This window comes from Leptinotarsa decemlineata, unplaced genomic scaffold (genome assembly GCF_025532065.1).
Source record: "Leptinotarsa decemlineata unplaced genomic scaffold, Ldec_3_MD MMD2_tig00002082_RagTag_RagTag, whole genome shotgun sequence".
Taxonomy (NCBI): domain Eukaryota; kingdom Metazoa; phylum Arthropoda; class Insecta; order Coleoptera; family Chrysomelidae; genus Leptinotarsa; species Leptinotarsa decemlineata.
In genome coordinates this window covers 4756310-4784269 of record NW_027412573.1, presented here as the reverse complement: position 1 = coordinate 4784269, position 27960 = coordinate 4756310, and the positions used below count along the sequence as shown (strand labels likewise).

Below are 27960 nucleotides of genomic sequence, written 5' to 3'. Positions count from 1 at the left end.
GAAACCCGATCGAACAGCCACCGTATTCACCTGGAATGGCTCCGACAAATTCCTTTCTTTTTTCGAAACTCTACGAAAATATATGATAACTGAATTCCAGAATAAATCAGCGATAAATAAGCTTATAAATTCTTGTGTATCACTAACAATAATGTCATTATTCAAGGCATTATACTAACAAAACTACTATATCTGACCTTTGAGGTTATTTTATTTTCTGTATGCGTTTCGAAAACTCAGTTGTGGCGATGAATCAGATGAGAACGATTGAAATGTAAGTGAATCAATTGATTGCCCAATAATGAGAAATAAACAAATTCTTATTGGGTTTCATTGTTACCATACTCGTTTTATTGATGTTTATCGATCATCAAATTGTCATGGGATGAATTGTCATCCCATGACAATTTGATGATGTAGTAGAGGATATGCGTTTGTCTACTTCTGAACTGATTTGCATCCATCCTTCAATGAGGTGGTGATACAATGTGAGTTTTTCAGAGAAATATGCATTCGTTAATATTTCTGAGCAACTACCAGGCTCAGGTTCTTCGAAAATCTATTTTGCTAACACCACATACTTTCTTCTATAGTTTTATGAAAAAAAAAATTGATAATAATAAAAGTATGACCACCTGTACTTTTCCTAACCAACGGGGATAACTTCAGCCATTGTTTCTTTTTTGATAAAAATGGTTTTCTCATAAACTACACCTCATGATTTGATTTCCACTAACTTCATTTGAACACTAGCTTTACTATCAGTGATTTAAATACTACAAGTTGCTTCTTACACTAATACACTAACTATAATAATTGAGACTACCTCCAACAAATTACCTAAACCTCTACAAGAGGTACCTCGTCAGTTATGATCACCTAAAGCATATTACCGCACTTCTACATCAATAATAATTCTTTCTCGGTTTTTCCAAGAATCCATTTTCCATTATCTCAAGAATGCGGTTTACCGAAGATTTTTTCACACCAGTATATTCATGAAGTTGTTGTGAAAACTTTCCAAGATTTTCGATAACTGCTTGAAATACTTTTTGCTGAGTTTCTTCTATGCATATAGTTTTCATATTTTCTTTACTGAAATTGTTTGCTAATCCATCTGTTTAAATTGTTTCAAAGTACTGCATTGAACTTATTTTTCTGAATCGCTCATTTGAAATATCTGCAGCTTCATGCATTGTTTTATAACCATCTCCACAATCCAAAACAAGGACTTTTCCCAATCACCAGAAATGAATACTCTTCTCGACGCCCGTTTCATCAACAAAGTTGACGTCTCCACGAGATGATGAAAACTAATTCCCAACTTTAAAACTCTCAATTTATATCTAACAGGAGACACTTTCATTTTCCGAAAGTTCTCGCACTTTGCTGAAATTTGCGGGAATTTTCACAAAAAATTTTCACGCAGAGATCATTGATATGTATCAGAAAATGAAAGTGTGCCCTGTTACATATGAATTAAAATCAAGAGTTTTAGAGTTCAGGAATTAGTTTTCGTCATTTCCTGAATATCTTCATCTCCTGAAGACGCCAACTTGGTTGGTGAAACGCTGATCGAGAAGTATATTGCATTTCTGGTGATTGGTAAAAGTACTTGTTTTGAATTTATTCTATGCCAGAGGTTCCAGTTAAGCTTTCATCTCCACAAATCAAAACCAATTATATTTGTATTGAAGCAAGTTCAACAAATAAGAACTCTCAAAGTTGAGTTATAAAAAGTCAAACTGAAAACAATTTGCCAAATTTTTTAATGCTGTAACATATTGTCAAAGATGAATATAACAGTTACCTGTTACAAGTTCAATAATGGTGATCTATCGAAATCCAGTTAGTCATTCATTAGAATGAATTTTTAAGTTTATTAATTTCCATTGCTTTCAAATGATTCAGTTTCAAACCTTTATTTTCTAGGTTTGAAATTTCGAACTCGATTTTCTTTTAAAAGATGATTTGAATATGTTTAACTTCTTTTTTTATTTACATAGCTCATATGATGTTCCTGAATTCGAATCCTAAATAGTCTGCCAGTTCGACCAATATATATCTTAGGACACGTTCCACACTTTAATTTATGCACTCCGGATTTCTCGAATTTGAATGTTTTATCTTTATTTTTCAACTAACTTTTCCAATGTATTACTTGTTCTAAATGCAATTTTAATATCTCGTTTCCTCAAAAAGGAAACCCCTTATTCCGTTGTTTGTCCAAAATACGTTGAAGCTCTATAGTTTTGATTATCTAACTTATAAATAGGAAAAACGTCTCGGATCGCTTTTGGGTAAACTTTTTTGGAAAGTATTTTGTTTATTATACAGGGGTGCGCAAAAGTTCGGAATAAAACTAATATCTTTTTAAACAGTATTTTAGGAAAAAACGCTGAAACACGTCAGTTGATTTCACGTTGTACGCATTTTATGGCAATAAAATGAAATATTTTTTAACCCTTCAGCCGCAACCCTCCCCAAGTGATTATTGTTAATTTGTATCTTGCATTTCAATTCGTATATCCTGTGTAGCTTCCGCGGTACGACATGACACACCGTCACTTTGATTATAAAATATTACTCATTGTCAAATGCCTATTAGGTAAAAAAGGAATAAGAAATTATTCGTTTCGGACTTTATTTTACCCATCATCAGTCCTTAAGCATTATTTTATCCATGTTTTAGCCCTGATGATGGATTCAATTGAGTTATAAACGTTGTAAAAACTTCAAATTGTTCATGTACGAAGAATTGTTGATTTTTTTTTCTCAACTAATAAGCATACGAAAATAATATTTGGATCACCAATTGATCACCAGGAGATCCCTTGTATATTCGATCACTTTCTCTGTAGAGTACTGGGAGATGAAGAAGATACTCCAAATAACACTGAAATCTCTCTATTTCGTAACTACATATTTTTTTCAGTTTCTTCGTGGATTTCTATCAATTAACTCGAATTGGTTTGCGAATCGATTCAGCCATTTTGTCAGTTTACCATTGGAAAAGACTACATATGAGACAGTTGGTCGCACCAACTTGCTCAACATGTGGCTCCTCAGCAGACTAGACTGATTGTAGAAAATTGACTCTTTTTGAGGAATACCTCCTACAAATTCAGTTTCTAATCAGAGGCTAGAAATCAGAGAAATCTATGCCTTCTGTTAACTCTTCTACATGATAATCACAAGAAGCAACTAGGAAACTGGTAGGGTAAAATGGGTCGTCATCCACATTATAATTAGAGAAGATAGAATAACATATTGATAGAATAGCTAGTGCTGAAGACGAGAAATACAGATATCGACGGTCAGATGGTATACTGATCTTTCTACTGCATATCCACACACTTTGACAGGCGCTATAGGCATGTTCTTCTTTTTCAGGTTGGCATTTCTGTTATTACTGAATCTCACCTACTTCTCTGATGCAGCAGTTAACCCTGGACAGATATGCTCAGAAGATAAAACATCCAAAAATCCCATTTTCTCGATTCCTGGGCACGACGTGATCTGTGAAGGCTCACTACCAGAAAATGATCGGTTGGGGCTTCCTAATCAATATAACAAGGAAAGACTCGATAGGAGATCGCTTCAACTCATCGCAGTGGAAGGAGTTCTGCACAAACATTCTTTGGACCTATTTCCAAATGTCAGAACAGTGTTCATTTATAAAAGCGACATAAAAAACTTCACCTCCATTCTGAAGATAGGAACAGCCCTACACATTGCAGAGTCGAAATTTCCTGATATCACTTCTGACACCTTCACAGAGAACAGATATTTCACAACTTTGGGTCTACACTCCAATCCCAATCATACGGTTCACGTCGGTGGTTTCAAACGTTTATGGTTGTTGAGGGTCTTGATTATCTACAATCAAACTCTCACCACACTCCAGGATGGTTTTCTGACAGGACTGCAGAAGGAGTTGAGGGAATTGATTCTCAACAGGAACAATTTATCCGTAATCCAAGACAATGCGTTCAAAAGCATGGAGAACTTGAGGCTGATCAATCTGGATTACAACCCTTTGAAGAGCTTCAATCCGAAGCTCCATTACTTGAAAAGGATTGAAAGTATTTCCTTGGCGCACACGATATTATTCAAGCTTGGTATGAGACTATTTTATCCAGTTAGGAATTTGAGGAGTATTGAGCTACCTACCACTGCTTTGTCAGCAATGGAAGAAACGGATTTGATCCAGATGGCTATAGTTTTTCCGAATTTGAAATGTATTCACTACAATTCACTGGAAGATATTACTACGCCATTGGGACCACTGTTACATAAAATGGATGCAATGGGTTTGAATGTGACTGATTCAATGAAATTGAATTCAGCAACAAGTACTCTGTATGAAAACAGTTCTTATCAGACATGTGAGCCATCATGGACCTTTCATAAATAGTTTTGTATTTTCAGAAAAGTAAATGATCTGTTTCATTCCTAATTTTGACAACAGAATGAATTTGTAATGCACTGTTAGCAACCTTCGGTGTAGTAATGAATATCACTTGGTGATTGAAACACGTGTCAATGTGTTGAAAATAATGATTTGGTGTTAGGATAAGACTCCAGTAATATTCAACAGAATGGATGATTTGAAACTGTTGCGAGGGACGTGGCAACACTACAGATGATTTTCAGGTTCACAACGTCTGTGAAGTGACCATTTGTGCGCTGTCTGAATATGTCCGACAGGTACAAAACTTTGGAGAACTATTATCGGTATCTGTAGAATAGTGAGGGTGGGTGTAGACCCACAGCACTTAGGCCACATGTGGCCCATTGTACATCCTTCCGAGAAGTAGTCTTCCTAGGTCGTTGTCCATACTGTCCTTTCCAGGAAGGTGAATAGGTCACTAGGAGATATCTCCTTTATACTGGCAGGTGTAGGCCAAGACTCGCCGAACACTCACTCTTTCAGATGTCTCACAGTGGCCTCCGCGAAGGTTTTGGAAGGTGCAGCGACATTACTGTCGTTGCGCGGCTTCTTCAACTTTCTTGTGGCTCCCTCCGTGGAGGTGCACAAGTGAAGGAGCTTTCCTGCAGGGGCAGCCAGTTCCTCGCCTTTATTCAAGACGGAGCTCTTGGCTCCCGTCACAGGAAGTGCCATTGCTGTTGAAGGTCGAATGGGAGAGGAGGAGGGTTCACTTATAGCTGCCTCCTTCGATCTGTTTCTCCTTTTGGCCTTGGCGTATCAAATGCGCTTACGCCTTGGCCTTTGTATTACATCACGAGGTGATCTGCTATGTTCAGCCTCATTCCAAGCGGTAGATTGGGGTGGATATTTCTGTTCATTCCCAGCCACCGTCTTAGATTGAGGTGAGCACTTCTGTCCAGCCTCGGGATTAGTTTTTGTTTTTGTTGTTTCTGTTTTTGTGGTTGTTTCATTCAACTGTATAGCGGGGGAAGAGTTGGTTACCTCTGACAGAACCCCGCATTACCAGAGGTAAGCTGATCACAACTGGGCAAAACCTCACTTTTGCCCAGTTCCCCAAGGATATCTTTCGTAACCGCATATCACCTTGCGGCCATTCAGCTGTCCGCACGATTCCGTACATCTCAGTTTGGGTAGGCTGGTCCACGGTGGCATGTTCTGCAAAGGCTTTTGAGGAGTTTTAGTTCCCCTCACACTACTTATTGTTAGTCATGTTGAGATATCTTATAATGTCATTTGCATAAACTACACAGAGTAATGTTCCCAGGATCGAGCCTTGCGGAATTCCTCGAGGTATGTGTAAGGTATCTCAGTAGGACTGATTAAGTTTCACAACTTGCTTTCGATTGTTCAGAAAAGACTCTAGAAGGTGCAGGGGTACTCCCCTGACACCATATCTCGATAACTTAGAAATCAGTAGTTTATGATCGACGCAGTCGAAAGCGTGTGAGAAGTCCAGAAATATGACCAATACAAATTTGTTGTTGCCCAGATGTTTCATTACATGGCTCCGGAATTAACAGAGAGCAGATTCTGTGCTTTTCTTTTTAATGAAACCATAGTGCGATGACGAAAGCAGATTATATTTGTCGAAGAAAGCACACAGCTGGTTTTTCATGTTCAACTCAAATAGTTTTGAAATACTAGAAACCATGCTTATTGATCTACAGTTATTCAGATCACTCTGGTCTCCTTTTATGTATTTCGGAGTATTTTAGTTTTTCTGTAAAAACCCCTTTTTGTGCTGATAACTTAAGTAATACTGTTAACGGCTTGCATATACTGAGACCAATTTATTCCAGAAAAGTATTACTAAATCCAATCATGTCAAGGAATGTTGAATTTTTCAAGCTGAGAATTAATTCTAAGAGGTCATTTTCTGCTATTGGGGACATATAAAATGTGTCAGGGCACAGAGGTACATTCTTATTTATGAAATCCATGTCATACACCAAGTTAGCCACAGGTGCTTTGGTAAAGTTAAAATTGAATTCGTTGGCTAATACCATTTCATCGAATAACAATCGCTCTGCCGATGGCAAATCATTTTGATTGTTTTTCTTTCTTTGTAATGCGTTGATGATTTCCCACGTCGATTTTGTTTTGTTTTCTGCATTTTTTGCATTTCAGTGCAAATAGTATTTTGATAAAAATGGGGAAATGTATTTTTTGCATAGGAACATGCATACTTGTTAACTTGGACGAAATGCTTTCTCACATAAATAAAACAGGTCTATTTTTGAATGATAGTGGAAATACAATTCATAATGAACGGTAAGTGAAACTTCTATAGTGAACGTCTCTTATGATATATGGGAAAATGTTTCATTTGATTCTATTGTACTGTTCAGAGTTAATATAACTCCATTTTTCGAAGAGGTCGAACAAAACAATGATATAAATCAACTTAAATATGCTGACAAGACTGGACATATGGTTGGACGGTCCATTCTCTTTATATTCCCGAGAGAGTTCCTAGAGCATGAATAAATGAGTTTGAGAAAATCGTTCAGTCAATAACTTCAGTTCTTCCACATTTGAGAAATTCAGAGTCAGCAGAATTTCGTCGCTAAACCTATTGTATAAAACTCTATTTCGCTGATAACTCCTAAACACTGAATAGAGGTTGCATAACGAACTTCCATCCTTTTTGAAGTTTCACTCTCATCAAATGTAATTTTGGGGTCATAATTTTTTGAATACTTCATAATTTCATTATGAGGTCGTTCAATTTTTCCCACTGATCAATTCAAGATATTAAAAAAATTTCAAGTGCAGTAAGTTTTATGATCAACAGTATGATTCAATTAAAACAAGATTTATATGGCTGGGATTGAATGACATGAGCGAATAAATGTCATTACGTGCTGTCATGGATGTCATGAGTAGATTAAACTCACTCGTAACATTGAGTCGCAATTTCTAAATGAATTGAGTGCTATATCTTATAATTTTCTTCAAATTGGTGCTGCAGAGGCAATAAGGCAAGTGCTTCATTCCGAAACTTCAGATGTCCACCATTGAGGATGACAGTGTTCCATGTAAGTGAAATTTCACCCCTTTCATACACTCCACTCGTATTGTATATAAATACTGTGATTTATATCTGATTCAGGTCCATGATGAAAAGTTGGAGCACAAATTGAATAGGAAAGTGTGTTCTCTGTATAATTCAATGTTCATATACAGGGCGCTCCAACGAAAACTTGACCCCCCTTTAAATCAGAAAAGGACGTGTAATCGGAAATTTCAAAGAACATTTCAATTTTTATTTTTAGGTGACTAAGTCTGATATGTAAAGTGTTTGGGGTGCTTCTTGAGAAGACAATCTATTGTCATGTCAGAAACACTATTAGCCCCAATCAACACGGTTTCATTAAAGAACGTTCAACCAACACCAATCTTGTAATAATCACTCAATATATTGCAGAGGGTATTGATTGTCAGTCTCAGACTGAGTACACTGATTTTTCTAAAGCGTTCGACAGACTTCACTATAGTATCCTGCTCAATAAGCTTTCGAATTCGTGTTATTCAATGAATTAATTACCCCCTTCAAATCGTATTTTTACAACCGTAAGCAGTACGTCCAACTCGATGGCCTCAAGTCTATCGAATATATAGCCACATCCGGTGTACCACAAGGATCAAATCTAGGACCCTACTGTTCAATATGTTCATTAATGATATCGGAGCTGAGATTGATATCAATTTCCTTTTATACGCAGATGACTTGAAACTCTATCACAATATAACATGTTCTTAGTATTGCGAACGTCTCGCCCTGAATAAGAATCGCATTGCTACATGGTGTCGAAAGAAAAATCTATCTTTCAACATATCCAAACGAACTTGAATTCACACAACTACGTCATAAACAATCAAGTTCTGGAGCGTCCTGACACACTCACTGATCTAGGTGTTACTTTTGATTCATCCCTCTCTTTCAATTCATTTTTTTATTCAACTTATTCACTTATTAATACGAGGCTTATTCCAAGGTATTTTCCAACCCACACCGTATATTATCGCAGTGGTTTCACCCCTTCATCTGCAATGTAGCAGAGAACACGTTATTTCGTCGTTGTTATTGTATATTGTTTCCAATATCCGAGTAGATCCTCGTCAGGATTAATGGGGTACAATTTCAGCTGCAATTATAATCCTATTAGTTTCATTTCACGCCAAACTCTCTGTTATCAATAAATATTATCGACTGACACCCGGTATTTGTATCACACTGATCGACTACCGATTTAATTCATTTGTTTGTATGGAAACTACGATGGGTGGAATATTTCTGTGTGGGAGTTTTTCAAACAATCCAATGATCCAAGCTGTGCAAATAATGCACAGCTTGGATCAAGGGTTGGGATTCGATGAAGTCGACGAACTCCTGGTCTTGAATCGCGTTTCTACTTTTCCATCTTTATACTAAAAACTGTGATGAACTTCCAAAGTAATCTTTCGTTCTTTGAAAGAATTTACATTTTTTTGTATCAAATTAGAGAAGTGGAAAGCAAAAATATTTCCTTTCTTGAAGGACCCATTTTTCATCTTGGATTGTATTGGAAAATTTAATTCAGTTCCTCCTCTCATCCAATAGATTTTTTTGTAATAGAAAATAAAAAGGGTATTTACTCCTCTATCAGTTTCTGATTTTTAATTCTCTATATGATTTTCGAACTCTGTTATTGAGGTTCAATATGATGCAGAACTTTAATGATAAGTCAAATTTTCTGATGAATCCCTAATAAAAATTTCTCATTCACAGAGAAAATTTGAGACTCACTGTATACATGTAAATATGTGACTAGTTCAGCTTTTCTTGGAAATATCGCCTTCAAAACGTGCTCATCGTCAGAAATCTTGTGATACACGATTGATTCACCGAAGATAATTTAATTTTCCAACTCAAATTCAAGCCATACACAACGTTGACTCTAGCTTGTAGGAAACTAATTAGACTGATGCGAGTATCTGATCTTGATTCTGTGAGAACACATCCCAGATAGAAGATAACTCCTTAATTTTAGAAGCTGTTTCCACCAAAATCGAGTTTGACAAATTTAATGTCGGAATACCTACCTACACAGAAATAATCCTCTTGATGGGAAAAGCGTCTAATTAGTTTTATTTAATGCAACGAGTGCAACTGCTGGAAAGTTCAAATCAGATTAGGAAGTTTCTTTCAAGGTTTGAGCTACTTATTCGGGATTAAAGGGTCGGTTTTCACTGATTTCAATGAAAGATAAAATTTATAGATTCGATGCTGATACATGAATTCGCCTTTGCTCACCTTGTCCTGGCCGACAGCCTTTCAATTGAGCATCTTTCCTCTATCTACCGCTACCTCTACCAAGGGAACCCCTACTCCTCCTGACTCACCCCCCTCTCGCATCCCCGTCGCAGAGCGACGACAATGCGGGAGGACGAACCAGCGGGGTGGAAGACCCTTTTTCTTTATTTGCTAATTCAATATTACAATGTTCCCAACATTACAACAGTAATACATATACAATAATAATAATAATAATGATACCCTGATAATACTAATACTAATAATATTATTAAAATAAATGAAAATTCTAACATATCCAACTTAAGTAACTGCTCCAAAGACACAACTAAACAGTAATAATAATCTACTCCTCTTTTTGTTATCCCGTCCCCCAGCCTGCCTTGTCGAGTTGACCTGACGAAGCACTCATCCTTTCCTTTTTTTTCCCCCAATTCCTGGCTCCACTGTACGCCGCAGCTATCTTCTTTCATTCTTTCATTCATTACTGACAACATTCTCTGCCCATTCATTCACAAATCTTATCCAGTCGTCCCTCTCTCCATTCCCTTATCTAAGTGTAATCTCACCTTTTTCCCTCTCCATTCTTTCTTTCCATTTCCAGAAATAGTTCCGATTCAAGGTGCGTTCTTTTCTGCTTTTGGGCAACCAAAACGATGCCAGTTCCACAATAGTTCCACTATTTTTTTCATGAGATCAGAGTATCTGCATTTTTTGAAGACCCTGTATGAAGCAAATGAAAATATGACTCGGAGTGAAGATCCTCATAGTATCACTCCACTCCATTTCAAATTTAATCATTTTAGTGCAAGAGAGTTCATGATTATCAGCATTTATAAAAGTTCATGTTTGGTAAAAAAAATATCAAAATTAATTTATATCTTTCAAACGGTGATAGATAAGTATAGGGAAATAGTATATGAATTTGTTGACAAAGTGATAATGAATCATAATATGATATTATATACGGGGTGTTCCATTTGAAAAATCAAAGAAGCCGCTACTGTTAGTAGAAGCGACAACGCCGCTTCGTCTAAAATATTTTAGGCTTGTAGGTCATATTGACTAATGCATACTGTGGAATTTTCAGGTTGATCCGTTGAATAGTTTGCAAGAAACGGCTAATTAACGCTCATCATGAAAAGCCCTGTACTTATATAAGAACCACCTTATGAATGTTTGAAAATTTATTATAATCTCTTTTAATGAGGTTGATCAAGGAAATTGAACTTCCGAGTATAACCCCAAAATATGTAAACCAATACAAATCAAAACCATCGAGATTCATTAACGAAATTTCCGCTCATACTCTTTGAGGACAAAGTTGATCAAATGTAAGGAAAACGCGCAGCAGAAAAACAAATCAACCCTTCGATAAACAAACCGCTTGAGGCGAAGTTGAAAAATATGGTCATTAGTTTCCGCATTTCCGCTAGCCATTATTTGCGTGGAGAAAAAGGACATAATTTGATTAAGGAATTCAGCGTTGATAAAGGTTGCCTTGTTGTCGGATGAAAAACAATTAATTGGCACGAGAAGGTTTCCAGGATTAATGATGCCGAGTGTGATGAATAGGCGTGTCAGTCGTTTGCTTTGAATTGTAAGTAAAATGCCTTGTTTTGTCGGGATCGTTCATTATTTGTCCAGATCAGGAAAGATTCGACATTCCTTGCTACTTGGGTAGTTTTAAGAAACATGAGAGAAGAAGGATATTTTTCACACACTCACGTGAATGATTTGATTTGTTGGTTGAGGGACAAATGAATATTGGTTGATAAAACCTGTAGAAACCTAACAATACTGTGTTAAGAATCACACGTTAACAGGTATAACCTCGTTAATCCTTAGCTCGCATAAGTTTCGACTTCTGAGGGTTGTCGTTCGTAGGGGTGCAACAGCTGGTTAACGGAAAAACAGAAAACAGACACACCAGATAGATCTGGCAGTGGTTTCAAAGTACCTACGTATTGTTATAAAATAGGCCCTGAGAAATCAATAAAAGGAAAATATTTTCAAAATCTCAAGAAAATTCTCAGAAGAAAGAAAGTTTGATCACCCTGTACATGAACAGCAATGCAGTTCTTTAATCGGAAACACGTCACAAAGCGAGGGAAATGCCAGAAAGAAATTCACAAATTGAGTATGAAATTAATTATTTCAGAATAAATACAACTGACAGAATTTGCTCAAGATTATCAATAACAAATAATATTGTATTTGTTGCGGAAAATTGGAAAAAAAATAATAAAATCGTTATAACTGATTAGAAATGTTGAAATGTTTCAAATGAATAGTTGTAAACAGTTTCCTTAGTTACGAACAATGGATGATGCTAAAATAAAATTAAGCAGGATCAAGTGATCAGATTCGACGTGGAAAGCCTCTACACCAACGTACCTGTTAAAGAAGCACTTCAGAAGAAGCTATCCGATGATGGTGACCTGAAAGATAGAACAAACTTACCGACACAAGTAATCATGGAATTACTAGGATGCTGTGTACGAAACTGCTACTTCCAACTGAAGGACGAATTCTTTACGCAAGATGAAGGACTGCTAGTGGGATCGCCACTTTCACCGATTATAGCCGATATAGGGAATGCAGAACTAGACACTTTCCTGCGGCACATCAACAACGTAAGTCGTCCCATCACTTTCACAATGGAGAAGGAAGTCCACAACAGATTGCCTTTCTCAGACGTATTGGTGAAGAGGACCGGCACTAAGTGGGAAACATCTATATACCAAAAATCCACTCACACGGGACAGTATCTGAACCAGAAGGCCAACCACCATATATCGACTAAGAGAGGAATTATCAAGACTCTACTAGACCGTGCTGTCGGGCTCTGTAATACAAAGGAAGGTCTCGAAAAGGAACTAGGCATCATCAAAAGCGACCTTCAACCGAATGGTTACTTCAGAGTGATGGTAGAACAGGCTTCAGCTAGAAGACAGCAAGAGCTCCACAAGGAAGAGAACCCGCCACAACAAGTACTTGTACTTCCCTTCATCAGAGGATGTTTTCCGGGATCGAATTGAATATTTCTGGAGCCCTGAAGTTTCAGGCATTTTGAGTTATTCTTAGTTTTGTTAAAGGCACTTTAAAGTTATTTTTGTGTCTAGTGTTATACACATGTTTAGAATCAATCTGGGGGAATGTATCTTTTTTCTTATACATTTACAGTGTCACCATTAAAGTGCGCACCTTATAGAAAACTTCGGCACTTGTTTGTGCTTTAAATTTAACTTAAAATGATGCGGCAAATCCATTGCCCTTCGTGGTATTAGCCAGGGGAGTAGTTATTTTCTGATAGGCGTCAGTCCATTAAACCTACTGTGGTAGGTATATCGAGAGTGACTTGAACGTTTGAAGTTCATTTGCTTTAGATTTGTTGTTCACTGCCAGTCTTCAAGCGTATCCCACTGACCAATAAAAAAGTCGAAAGTTTTAAATTTTTTTTTACCCACGTAATCAGATTGTTCTCTTGAGAAAATTGAATGAAATCTTTCTTTCTGTGGATACTCAAATAGTTCTATTGAACAGTATCTGGTTTTCATTTCATCCCCAGTGTAACGAACCTATTGAAAGTGAGTAAACTAATGAAAATAGTAATATATCCACTGATAATATCGATGGCTTGAAATGAAGCAAGTTTCCCCAAAGTTGGAATAGGAAAATCGTTTGTGAATAAAATCTGTTCAGCTCCAACATACTTTGAAAGATTCACCGACCCACGAGTGGATATCATTTTTCACTCTGAAAAGTTTACTTCTGAAAGAGTCCTCACACACTCATACTCATTCCTCATTCCGAAATCCACCATTTATCTTGCCGTTTCATATTTTCGCCCAGGGAAAAACATCTTACTTTCCAGCGTGACAACTCTTATGAATCGAGTGAATCCAACCTGCTGACAGCTGACTGGCTTATCGGGCCTTGAGTAAGTGTTTCTGGAAAAGCCGAAATTCGGATCTATGTATCTCTGACAATCTGATTGCCATCCTCTGTCGATTTCCGGAGACTGGATCAGTAATCAAATCAGACTTTCCTCGAGATTTTCTCTGTTCGCACTTTTTCGGTGACAAGCGAAGAAAACTAGGGATTATACCGTGTGTTCTAGTGGACAACACCGAAGTACTTTCAATTAATTAGGATGGAATGGAAGTAAGGAATGTATAAATAATAAATTGGATCATTTAATCAAAATAGCTGGGCGACAACGAAGTCATTGTAGTCGTCTGAACCTTCGCCCTTTTTTGAACCATAGAACTCTTCAGTTTCATGGCTCTGTTGATCACGGGTACACTGTATCCATTCGATCCCAAGGTCACTTGGAAATGTTTCAGTTCTTTCTCTAGATGCTCTGGTTCACATATTCTTCGATCACGTTCAGTTAGAGTGGAGATGGAATGGTTGTACGATAGTGCGTGTAGGTATCTATCCGTGTGCGTGGGTTTTTGAAAGGGACGCTCTGAACATCTACTTAGACCAGCATTAAGTTCACCATGGTGACTGAACAGGACCAGCGTATAGCATTCTAGATGTACTAAATAGCAAACAGCATGACGGCAGGTAGAAAGGAATCGACGAATGTTGTTGACAATTCACCTAATCTAGGTAAATGTATCATCACACCAGACTACAGTTGTCAACATAAACACACTTTATGGATTTCACCTAATTCAGGTACAGGTAACTACCTGAGTCAACATAAATATGCGTTACGCAGCCGTAACACTCAATCATCGGAGATTACCTCAGGATGTATAAATCTGAAGATGCTAGACACTCGCACTGCTAGCTTCTCCAGAGCTTCTTCAGGAAGAAACTTCAATAATCATATCCTTCAAACCCGAAAAATAGTGACACTGATGTAGACTTATGTACTTCCTGAGTCCTATAATGTATCATAGAAGATATGAGACATGATTCTTGACTGTAGATGATTTACACAATATCAGGTTCAAAGAAAAAACTCCAAGAATCACTTAAGTAAGCACATCACGAAGTCAAAGATTTCTCTCATAATTGTGACCTATTGCCTATACGGAAGTTCTATTCTTGGAGAGATTGTTATCTTATCTCAAGCATTTCATTATCATAACTGCGGATCAACATGGTTTTGTGCAAAATAAATCGACCACAACTGCAATACACTCATATTAATGTTCTTGAAGTCATTAAATGCATTGATGCGGGTGAGTGCCCTATTGGGGTATTTTGCGACCTAAGCAGGGCGTTCGATTGCATCAGTCATACAATCTTATTGAATAAACTATCTCGATACGCTATCCGCGGTGTCACTTATGGATGGATAAAACGTTTTTTGAGTAAACGTAACAATCGTGTCACTATTGGTAAACATATGTCATCGTGCAATGATTATTCTGAGGTAGGTATTCCTCAGGGTTCGTTCCTAGGACCTACCTCATTTATACTTTATATCAACGATATTGTGAAGATGTGTGATAGCTCAATCATTGTTTACGCTGATGATACATCAGTTATTGTATCAGCTAGGGATGAATATTGTATACGTCAGAAATGTAAAAAAAATTCCTTTGATATGGCTCAGTGGTTTAGAGCCAACTCACTTCATCTAAATACAAATGAAACAAAATGTATACGCTTTCACAATAGACAAAAATAAGCTAGTGTAGTTGATTTCGGAGACTTACAGTCAGTTGATAAGACCGTCCGATTTCTTGGATTATATATAGACGAACATATTTCCTGGGGAGAACACTGTAAAATGTTAATCAATACATTGAATTCTATTTCCTATCAATTACATAATTTGAGATCAGTTCTGTCTAATGATCAGTTGCTGATGCTCTACTATGCCCAAGTGGACTCCAGACTTCGATATGCCATCTCCCTCTGGGAGATGACTAAACATTACTCCGAGTAATGTTTAATCTATCCTCTCGACAAAGCTGTGTTGATGTATTCAAAACATGTAAAATCATGAGGCTACCATCACTCTCTATCTTTGAAGTTTGTGTGTATATATTCAGTAACTATAACAGTTTTTCAACCAGATCTAGCATTCATAAACATGACACAAGAATAAAAAATCAGCTGTCTGAATATGTATATATGTGTTACACAATTATTCTATACTATAGATGAACGACTACTCATATACAATACTTGTATTGTCCTTCTGGAGAATAAAGAATCATTATTATTATTATTGATAAAGTCTAGTAAAAGTGAAAACATATTTGAAAAAAAAATTGAAATTATGACTAATTGATATAACAATAGGTGAGATACATGAGCTACTGGATAGAAAAAGATAAAGTAGTGTTACAGAAAGAAAAAGCATATGTTACAGATAAGAGTGTAAAAATTCACAAGCATGAATGGAAATATCACAATTCATCATCTACATCTGCTTTATACGTATATTCCCACTTTCATTCGTATGTTTTAAATTCACATTTGTTATTATTGTTCATCATGTGGGGCACTTTGTAGTGTTGTAATCTTTCTGAACAAGGACTTACCTCATAAACAACAACTTTGCAAATGTGCAGTCATCAATGACCATATTAGGAATAAAATATTTAATGAAATATAAAACATATGACTTTCACTTCCTCTGTGTATATGGTGCATGAATTATAGTTTTTTAAAACAGAAATTTCAGATTGTAATGCTCTTTGTTCACTGGTCCATGATATTTTATTTTTCGTTTCAACTAACATCGCGCACAAAATGTCTAACATTCAAATGTATGCAATTGTGCTTGACGAGTTCAAGTGATTTTTCTCATCTCAATAAAAGGATTCATTGAAACGTGTGTGATTGAATAAATATTTTGTTCTTTCTCCCATATTACGTCCAATTTCTACATATGGTACGGTGAGAATAACGACAAACTGAAAGATAAAGTGAGTTTTCCATGTTAAATGATAATAATAATGATAAAAATAATAATTCTTCATTTCCTGATACAATTTATATGAAAGAAGTCTGAAATAGCAGTTAATGGCATGAGAAGTAAAGATCCATAATTCTAAAATACATTCCCAATTGACAGTATCGTGAGCAAAAATTCTTGATATGAACTTGTGCATCCCTTTGAACTTTCAGTCATCATAAAACACAGAAATATATTTGTCAGTTTATTAGTGTTCAACCTGTGACCAACCAATTACTGATAGTAATCATAACTGAAAGATAACCGTATAATGCAGCTAATTTATTACGAGCAGCAATTAAAATTGATTCACTGACATCATTCAATCTGTCCTGCTGTGAATATTAATGATTTCGCTTCTCAAGGCCTTCAGTATCTAACAACAGAGATTCGTCACTTTTCTAGTACACCCATTCAATTTTCTCTATGATCTAACGGTTGATTATGGATCTGCTGGAAGAACTTCTTCCTAATAAGAACAGAAATGCTGTCTATCGACGGTTGTTTCGCTAAACAGGTTACTATCATCAGATGATGTTAACTTGGTTAGCGGAACGGTGGTAAGAGAGTGTTTAAATCTTCACAACTATCTACATGAGTATATTCTGTGTGGTGAAGTTATAGACGATGTTATGATGATGGAAATCTTCTGAGTGGATCATCATCAATATGGTTTCAGTAAAGGTATTAGATTGAAGAAATACTCCACCTTCGTGGGTTGGTTTACCTATTGGGCGCGTCACCAGGTGGTGGATAGGGGAACGGCCAGGAGACTGAAGGCCCTGTCCGGGAAGCCAATGTGGCCTTACGGACGGGGTCAACGGACTCCTGGTCAGTGGCAGAAATACTAGGGTGAGGGGAACTAAAACTCTCCGAAAGCATTTGCGAAACATGCCACCGTGAACCAGCCTATCCAAGCTAAGGTGTAAGGAATTGTGCCGACAGCTGAATGGCCGCAGGATGATATGCGGTTACCAACGATCCCGTTGGGGAACCGGGCAATCAGCCTTCCTCTGTTGATGCGGGGTTCTGCCAGAGGTAATCAACTCCTTCCTTGCTATTCGTGGAAACACACATGAATGAAACAAACACATAAACAAACACAACAAAAACCAATCCCAAGGCTGGACAAAAGTGCTCACCTCAATTTATAGCAGTGGCTGGGGATGAACAGAAATCTCCACCTCATTCCACCACTAGAAATGAGGCTGGGCATAGCAGATCACCTCGTGATGTAATACAAAGGCCGTGGCGTAAGCGCATTTGCAGCGTCGAAGCCACCCCACCTCCAACAGGAAGGGCACTTCCTGCGGCGGGTGCCAAGAGCTCCGCTTCGAATAAAGGCGAGGAAACGGCTGCCCCTGCAGGAAAACGCCCTGACTTAGCACCACCACGAAGGGAATCCCGAGAAGGTTGAAGAAGCTGCGCAACGTCAGTAATGTTGGTGCACCTTCCAAAATCTTCGCGGAGGCCGCCGTGAGACACTTCAAGGTTGCCAAAGAGACGTTTTGTTCGGCGAGTCTTGGCCTATGCCTGCCGATATGAAAGGAGATGTCTTTTAGTGTCTTGAAAAGAACAGGATGGATGCTGCCCTAGGAGGACAACTCCCCGAGAGGATGTATAATGGGTCACATGTAGCATAAGTGCTGTGATCTTACACTCACCCTCCCTACTCTGCAGATACAGATATTCCACATCCTTATAATAATGATTTACAGTTCAGCTGAAAAGTTGTGGGCTAATATGAAAGAAATTTGTCTTTGTCATTTGATATAGCTGCCTTTGAAGATGATATGAAATTTATAGAGGTCACACAATTTTTAGATACCATTTTTGTAGTACAATTTGTCTTTGCCTCAGAATAGACTTCAGTTCCGATGATTACCTCTTCATCGGCGGTAAATCAATCAACTTGTGATTTAAGAACAGAAAAAAGTCGCTGGTGGCCAGTTCTGTAGAATACGGTGGAGGCGGATACAATTCAAAGCACAATTCATTCAATCTTGCCACCGTTTTCATTGATTTGTGACAAGGTGCATTGTCATGACGATACAGCACTTCTTTTTTTTTCAAATGGGGCTATTCTGTCGCGATCTCGTCATTCAAATGCTCCATTAACGCGATGTAGTAGTCGCTGTTGATGGTTTCTCCTTTTTGAACTAGTCGATCAATATTACACCATTTGGATCCCAGATTACTGATATCACAACCTTGCCAGACGACTGTTGCGTCTTTGCATGCTTTGGAGGCGGTTCAAAACGTTCAGTCCTCTCACACGCCAATCATTCAGGTGTGAAATGCCCTTATTCATCCATTATGACATATCGAGGCATGAATTCGGTTTTTTTGGGTAGAATCATCAACTCGTTGTTTTTGGTCAATTGTGAACTCGCGCAGCACATATTATGGAAGGATCTTTCTTTTATCCAAATATTCATGCACGATATGTCCAAAACGTTCTTTTAATATCTTTAGAGGCTCAGCTATCTCGATCAACTCCACTATGCGGTCATCCAGAATTATTTTGTGGACTTTTTCGATGTTTTCGTCACTAACATTTTACCTAATTCTAACTTCTGTCAACGGTTGATTTACCTGGTACGAAGTCCGAATGATATTTATCAAGCCAAGCCTTGGCTTCGGCAGTATTTTTTCGTCAAAAATCAACACACACACAAAAATCAACACACAAAAATTCTTTATATTCATTTTCTACAAACTATCAATAGTTGGTTCATTCAAAATGTTCTATCCCACAAACTAATGATCCGAAAGCTGTGAAGATTGAAAAATAGAATCAACTAATAACCATATAGATTCAATACCAGTGGTGTCATCTGTATATTAGCCTGGGAGGTGAGGTCATTTCATTTCACCTGGAAAGCTCACTTGGAAAAAGTTTTACACAAAGCCAGAGTGTCCCTATGGACATGTCGAAGAATTTGTGGTAAAACTTGGGGTTTAGGCCCCAACCAAATCCATCGGATTTATGTGATGATTGTCAGACCAATGATGATCACTTATGGTGCAATTGCCTGGTGGACGAAAACATCCCGGAGACAGGCTTGTCTGACCATAAGTAGCAGTGCCATCAGTACCACAACGTCAGCAGCTATGGAGATCCTTCCAGATCTACTTCCTCTCCACATTTTTCTGGAGAGAGAGAGGCTAGATGGACTGCATATAGACTTGTGCACGTTGCCAATTGCACAAATCAATTTAATGCATAGTGCAACAGACCACACATTTTTGTAAAAAGTTAACTTGGAACTCTGTTACTTTTTTCTCCTCCCTTCGAAAGGTTTCTCCTTTTTTAATGAAGATGAATAAGTAGAGTTCCAAAAAGCTTCTTTCCCTGAAAATATATCCCTTTCATGATGATGATAATCTACTGAAAAGTGTTCTGTCGATGAATCAGGAGGCACCCTTCACAAATATAACTTCACCACATAGTTTATACTCGTGAAACCATTAACCATGGTTAATCCAAGTAGCCGCAAAGCCACTGCCGGAATATCAGCTCGAAGATTAAACTTCTAAATCATATGAAATGTCGAATAACAGTTTGTAATCAGAGCCGTATTCAACGGAGCAGGAACTGGAAATATGGTGGATTACGATTATTAACCTGCTGATTTCCTAATTATTTCTTCGGAGGGAGAAGGTAAACTGTAACATTTTGATCCTGTGAAATTCCGGTTTTCTTGGATTCGGAGAAGTTTTGTCATATTTATAAATTTATGGCGCATTATGTTGAGGTGCAGGAGTTTTTCTTCTAGTTTGGAAAATGGAAATGAATTCGAATTGATGAATTCCATCCACAATTCGTGGAAAATAATGATTACTCAGAAAGGCAATTGAACGACATAGTTGTAAAACATTGAAGATATTATTATCAATGACATGAATGTATGCATCAATTCTGAATATTTCTAATCTGTGACTGAAATCGATTATTCAATAGCATCAAAAGTTGCTAATGAATGATCAGAAGTATCCACGTCATTGCAGGGCATACCAGAATATTCTGGAATGTTGTGTGATATTCTAAATTCCTGAGAATCATTCAAAACCTTTCTTGGGGTGGGTCTCCCTGATGGAAGGTACATAAAGCAATATATGTCGACCTCATATAATCCCTTATTTTTTCATTTTTACTAACACCTAATCTCATATCAACTCCTTGAGCGAATCTCAATGCTCCAGCTAAGGTTGGAATTTTGTTAATTCTGCCAAGGTGAATATTTGAAATGAGTCGACATTTACCACTAACGGTGCAGTGTTCACTCAGAATTCCAGGTACTGGGCAAGGAAGAATCCACACTGGATGATAAATGCAGAAAAGACAATATTTAAAAAATCAATGTCTTAGCAGAAATATTCAAAATCACATAATAGGTCCAGTGTTTCTTGAAAATACACCAAATGGTGGAGGTGTTTATAATTTTTTGATAAAAAATTGTTGGATTTCATGGAAGTACATGGAAGGAACAGCCCTTTTGATTGTTGCCCCTCTAGATCACCAGATCTGACTCTATTAGATTTTTTTCTGTGGGAATATTTGAAAGAAAATGTTCACAGAAATTGACCACGAAATTTGAACTATTTGAAGGAGAGGATAAGGCGAAAATATGGTGAAATAACACCAGGCAAATTGAGAAAGATCCGCGAGAATATGAGACGACGTTATGAAAAATGTATAGAGCCTGAAGAAGGATATATTGAGAATACCAATATATGGAAAAACTGTTCCATCTATCATTCAATTCATTTCTGTTGTTGGTAATTTTTCTATAATTAAAAACACGTTTTCAACTTTTGATTTGTTAATTTTAATTGAACTAGACACAACTCCATAAAATGAGTACAATCTATGTAACTCCATAGCTGAGTATGCGAAGTATCGTTTCATTTTTAAACAGATTTTTTTAAACAGATTGAATTGTTTTTTCATCTTTTCTGTAAAGTTCATAGACTTTCAAACAGGGTCAGTCAAAAAATCATAGATTTGGAAATTTGTCATCATATAACTAACACCCTGTATCAGATATTGGGCTGGAACTTGGAATCTAGATGTTCGAAGTATGTCCAAATCAAATGAGGTAGGTACTTTCCTGATAAAAAAATTCTTAATAGTCCTTCTCGAAATTTCGACCCATTTTGCAGGTCATAGTAAGCCTTGAAAATGGGAATAATTCATATCTGCCAACATATTTGGATAGAGATCGTCGTGTATCATATTTGAAATTGTCATTTTTCAAAATCGGTTCATGAGTTCCAAAACAAGAAGGTGTTGCGGTTTGAAATCACACACACTGTATATACAGTTTCAAAGTTTCAATTCATGAGTTTCATTTCCAGTACTTTTAATATTCATAACTATATTGACTGCCTCTGTATAGTTGTCGAAAAGGGTTATGAAGTATCACAATAATTATCAGACAATCAAGAGATGAACTGTTTTCACACAGATTTATTCAACTGCAAAGGCGAGATCATTCCTAGATCAACTTTGGTCAGTTTGGTATCTGGCCTTGATCACATCATTTTGTGAAAACTATATTATACAGGGTGTTCATTGAACATGCGGCAAAAAATTGAGGGACTTTTCCTTGGACTATTCTGAAGATATTTTGTCTTCTGATGTTGTTTGATTGTTTCGAAGATGCGGGGTGAAAAAAGTTTCGACAATAACAATTTTGGTAATTTCAAAGTTATTAATCTAGCCATAATGAAAGTATGGCGTATACTAGACCTAACAAGTGAAAAAAATTATAACAAGAGCATTGAAGCGAAATTGAGAACCCGTAAAGCCAATGACATTAAGAAAAGTGGAAGTAGAAGAGAATGTGCTGGCCATGATAGAAGAAGATCCAGTACTTCTACTCGAAGTAACGGGACGATTTGGAACATTCTTAGAGATTTTTTTGTTGTACCCATATCACATACAACGAGTTAGGGCACTTCTTCCTGCAGATTTTCTTCCACGTATTGCATTCTGTCAATGGCTTTTGGGCACATTGGTTTAAATCCCTCAACTACTGACGCTCATTCTTCTCACCGATGAAGCCAGGTTCTCAAGAAATGCCACAAGAAATTTCCACAAAAACAATGTTTGGGCTGAAAAAAATTCACATGAGGTGCTTACAACATAAGTTCTTGTTTATCGTTTGTGTGGGAATTGTAGGTGACTTTCTAATTGGACCGATATTTCTGCCAGGAAGAATTACCGGCGAGGTCTACCGCAAATTTTTGGAACAAATGCTACCTCAGTTACTTGAGGACGAGCCATTGGTTACAAAAATTGCAATGTGGTTTATGCACGATGGTGCACCAGCGCATTTTGATATATTGGTTCAAGAGTGTTCAACAGTAATATACGATTGCTGGATTGGTCGAGGTGGACCTCACTTATGACCTGCTCGATCACCAGACTTCAATCCTCTGGATCATTTCCTATTGAGCCACCTAAAGTCATCGGTTTATATCTATCAAAAATCATCAAAAGACAAAATATCCCTAAAATAGTCCAGGGAATATTGAATTTTCGCCGGATGTTCAACACCCTGTATAACAATCAAATAAGTTGTACGTCTGGAATGACGTACCCGAAGAAATGTATGTGTTTGTGTCTTCTTTGAAAGGATACTATAATTAACTGGAAAACCTTACCTCCAAAATATGTTTTTTCACTTGAAACAGATAGAATAATAATTGTGGATTGCTTTCAAATTGAGGCTATGCATATATTGCTATTCGAAAACTGTTTGACATATGTTTGAAGGTGATTGACAATGTTTCATGATAAATTTCACGAGTTCGGACTTCCACTGTCTACTATATAAAATGATATGAAATCCCTGAAACAACTTAAAAAGGAGAATTGAAAATGAATAGCTGAAAATAATAATTATATCAACCAAAATAAACCTGAAATGAAATAATAGTGAAATAAAATACAAGTAAAAATAGAACAATTGAATAAATAAAAATAAAGAAATGAAAAAAAATAAATAAAAATAAAAAGTAGAGAAATTTAAGTCACGTTAGTTCACGACGTTTCGATTGTTAGTATCTACAATCGTCTTCGGGTGATGACTGGACTGATTTCTCCGAAAGATGACTATTTAGAAGCCGTTCGAGTACTTTCACTTATCCCCGCTTTCCATTTTCCGCTTCACTGATTCCGTGGGAGATGACCGTTTTGGCGGGAGTTGGCCATTTTTCGCTTGATGATGGGTTTCCATATGTTGCGTATTTCTACGCTGGCTTGGCTGAATACGTTGTTGGACAACATGTATGCGGCTTCTTTGAATTTTCTCCTAAACCAATGTACCTCTCTGTACAAGATCTCAGCTTGGGACCACTCGATGTTGTGTTGATGGGTCCAAACATGGTCTGCTATTCCTGATCTGCTGGTTTCCCCTCGCTATGTGTGTTTCTTGTACTCGGTAATGCGAACATTCAATGGCCTCTTAGTTTCACCAATATAGGATTTTCCGCACTCACAGGGTATCTGGTAAATGCAATTCTTGATCAACTAATTAGTTTCGACGTGGAAAGCCTTTACACCAAAGTTCCGGTCGAAGAAGCACTCCAAATCATACAGAGAAAGCTATCCGAAGACGGGAACCTGAAAGAGAGAACGAATCTACCTATATAAGTAATCATGGAATTACTAGGATGCTGTGTACGAAACTGTCATTTCCAACTGAAGGACGAATTCTTTACACAATATGAGGGACTACCAATGGGATCGCCACTTTCACCAGTCATAGCCAACATATATATGGAGTGGTTTGAAACTCTGGCCATTGAAAAAGCCCACAAGAAACCTCGAGTCTGGTTGAGTTATGTTGACGATACCTTCATAATATGGAACCATGGGAATACTGAACTAGACACCTTCCTGAAACACATCAACAGCATGAGACCTTCCATCAATTTCACAATGGAGAAGGAAATCCAGAACGAATTGCCATTCTTAGACGTTTTGGTGAAGAGGACCGACACTAAGTGGGAAACATCTGTATACCGAAAACCCACTCATACGGAACAGTATCTGAATCACGAATCTAACCACCATCAATCGACTAAAAGAGGATTCATCAAGACTCTATTAGACCGTGCTTTTGGGCTCTGTTATACGAAGGAAGGTCTCGAGAAGGAACTAGACATCATCAAAAATTATCTTCAACGGAATGGCTACTCCAAAGCGATGGTAGAAAAGACTTTGGCTGGAAGACAGCAGGAACCTCGTAAGGAAGAGAAGCAGCAAATCAGGAATAGCAGACCATATTTGGACTCATCAACACAATATCGAGTGGTCTTGCACAGAGAGGAACATTGGTTTAGGAGAAAATTCAAGGAAGCCGCATACATGTTGTCCAACAACGTATTTAGCCAAGCCAGCGTAGAAATACGCAACATATGGAAATCCATCATCAAGTGAAAAATGGCCAACTCCCGCCAAAACGGTCATCTCCCACGGAACCAGTGAAGCGGAAAATGGAAAGCGGGGATAAGTGAAAATACTCGAACGACCTATAAATAGTCATCTCTCGGAGGAATCAGTCCAGTCATCACCCGAAGATGATTGTAGATACTAACAATCCACTTCTTATTTTCATTTTCTTTTTTCATTCCTTTATTTTCATTTATTCAATTGTTCTATTTTAACTTGTATTTTATTTCACTATTATTTCATTTCAGGTTTATTTTGGTTAATATAATTATTATTTTCAGCTATTCATTTTCAATTCTCCTCTTTTAGTTTTTTCAGGGTTTTCATATCATTTTATATAGTAGACAATGGAAGTTCGAACTAGTGAAATTCATTTGACATATATTTATTACAGCACCTCATGCAAAACTTTGTAAAATCGTTTTTTCAGATCCACAAATGGAAAATGATAAGAAATAACAACGGCATTTGGACTTCCCGTCAAGGAGACACAAAATAATCGATTCGATGACCAGCCAGCATTCGTAGTGCGACGAAATTGGCCCTACCGCAACACAAACAAACTTCCCCCAATAAGCACTAGTCACACTGCATTGCTCACGAAATCAATCAACCTATGTGTATCCCCTAAGTCATATTTGATCCCTGTTTCGATACACACCTACACACTCTCGTTACTCTGGTAATTTCCACGGCAACAGATGCGTAGTGGATGATATTATAATAGAAGTTGTATATCCATAGGGTGTTCGATATGATTACATCTTTGAATTGAAAAAGAGGAGTACCCCCATTGATAACCTGGGGCCGTCGTAGTTTAGAATTGCATCTTAACGTTTCGCCATTTTAGCATCTTTGAGTACGGGATTGTTGTAGTTCTCTTGTAGTTCTCCGTTTGTTTATGAATTTCAATGGCTTTCCGTACACTCTGACTATATTACCCATGATCAGGTTCAAGAAGTTCCACATCTTCAAACAGTATCGTGTTATCTCCTTCACTATGCGGCTGTTTCGCTACTGCCGATTTGTCTATTCGACCTAATCTACAGTTATACGATGCAGAAAATCTCAAAATGTTTTCCACCATTCATTATCACCCTCAGATATGTTAGAATGGTGAAACCATCAATGAGTACACGTTTAGAATCTATATAGGTTCATCATCAGCTGATTATTTGAAAATTATACAATAAGAGAAGAACAACATAACAATAGTTAATACAATGAAGTATAAAAATTTCTACAAAATTCCGAGAAAATTTTATGAAGGAGTGAAGAAAATTATCACATATCACTAATGAATAAATGGTAACAATGGCATGTTAATAGTAATAAAAATTCAATTTTTAGTAATCTGAAGGAAGTTTATAACATCCTAGCTATAAATGACTGAAGTATGGGAGTCTTCAAGCATTTATTCTCACTAACTAATAGCAATATAAAAAACCCCACTGGAATAGATGAGAAAGGAGAACCAACTGTAAAAATATATGAACAAATAAAGTCGAGATGACATGGAACAGTGACAAGAGACAAGACATCATAGAACACAACAGAACGTTCGCAGGTCCATTGTCACTGTTCCATGTCATGTCAACCTTATTTTTTTATATATTATTGGCAGTTGATTCTTGATTTTCATCCAATTCAGTTTACATCTCTTTCATTATAATTTGTTTTCATGTGGAGTTTTCTGATTGTCAATTAATGAGTACTGAGGCTCTGACCCTTCCATACTTTAGTTATTTATAGCTAGGATGTTATAAACTTCCTTCATATTATGAAATATGAAATTTTCATTACTATTAACACGTCATTGTGACCAATTATTCATTGGTAACGTGTGAAAATTTTCTCATTTATAAAATGTTTTTCTCCATGTAAGTTTTTTTATTATTCATTGATAATTCACTCCGCAACACGACGAAATATGTTACAAACAATCATTTCAATAATGATTCATGGTTCCCAGCAACGCTTTCTGTGAACTTTGGCTCGTCTGAAAGCAGCAATGATCAAGGAATCGGGTGCTTGGCTGAATGCTTTACCTGTTGCATCTCTTTGAACACTGTTAGACGATGAATCTTTCAGAATAGCAGTAGGTTCATCTATTTGTGTACCTCATACTTGTGTTTGTGGTAGTATAGTTGATGATAAAGGTATACATGGTTTGAGTTGTAGAAGTGCAGGGCGTACATCTCGGTATCACCAAGTGAATATATCGAAATGAGCTATGTTGTCAGCGGATGTTCCTGCAATTCTGTAACCCTCAGTTACCAGTTGGGATGATGGTAAAAGATCACATGGTATGTCTCTCTTACCATGGAAATTACGATAAACCTGTGGTATGGGACTGCACTTGCATCGTCACGGTCGCAGATTCCCATCTAGCCGGAAGTTCGAAGTCTGCTGGAACTGCAGCATTGTCTGGCGAGAAATTGAAAAGAAAAACATACAAAAATTTTGGTACCAACTATCGGTTGCATTCAGTAGCGGTTGAAACTTTTGGTGTCTATGGCCGGGAGTCTCTGTTATTCGTTCATGGACAAGGTTAATTCACAAGTGATTGATCCACCTTCTTCTTTGTCAGTGCGGTCAATGGACTTAGGTCATTCTTGTTCCCCAAATATGAGTTGCAGTCCTCGTAGTTCTGGTTACCTTTCAGTGGAAGAGCTTCATGAAGCAAGAGCCGAATCGATCCCTCTACGAAACTCTTCTTCACTTGGAAGCATCAATCGCAGCTTGAGAAATGGTTCTTAAGGAGATTATGTGAAACATGTTCTTCCTTACGAATCAGTAGAGAGTTGTCCTGGAAA

General features: G+C 37.2%; 2 protein-coding genes across 3 annotated transcripts in view; both read left to right on the top strand.

The window, feature by feature from the left end:
• The window catches only part of Octbeta2R (Octopamine beta2 receptor), a 301658-nt gene that overhangs the window by 143009 nt on the left and 130689 nt on the right, over positions 1–27960 (top strand). The window lies entirely within an intron of this gene.
• On the top strand, positions 141–4457 carry LOC111514378 (uncharacterized). Of its 2 annotated transcripts, none has more exons than XM_074176872.1 (2): positions 141–274; positions 3394–4457. In XM_074176872.1, exons 1-2 carry the CDS (start codon positions 222–224, stop codon positions 4415–4417), a joined length of 1077 nt encoding a protein of 358 aa, XP_074032973.1. In that variant the 5' UTR covers positions 141–221; the 3' UTR covers positions 4418–4457. The 2 variants fall into 2 exon arrangements, with proteins under 2 accessions (XP_074032973.1, XP_074032974.1); XM_074176873.1 differs by lacking the exon at positions 141–274 and adding an exon at positions 385–488.

What these genes read in the sequence shown, in the direction of transcription:
- LOC111514378 (XM_074176872.1), top strand. Translation starts at nt 222, where the DNA reads ATGCGTTTCGAAAACTCAGTTGTGGCGATGAATCAGATGAGAACGATT. An exon ending in CAGATGAGAACGATTGAAAT is followed by an intron (nt 275 to 3,393) that starts GTAAGTGAATCA and finishes CTTCTTTTTCAG; the next exon opens with GTTGGCATTTCTGTTATTAC.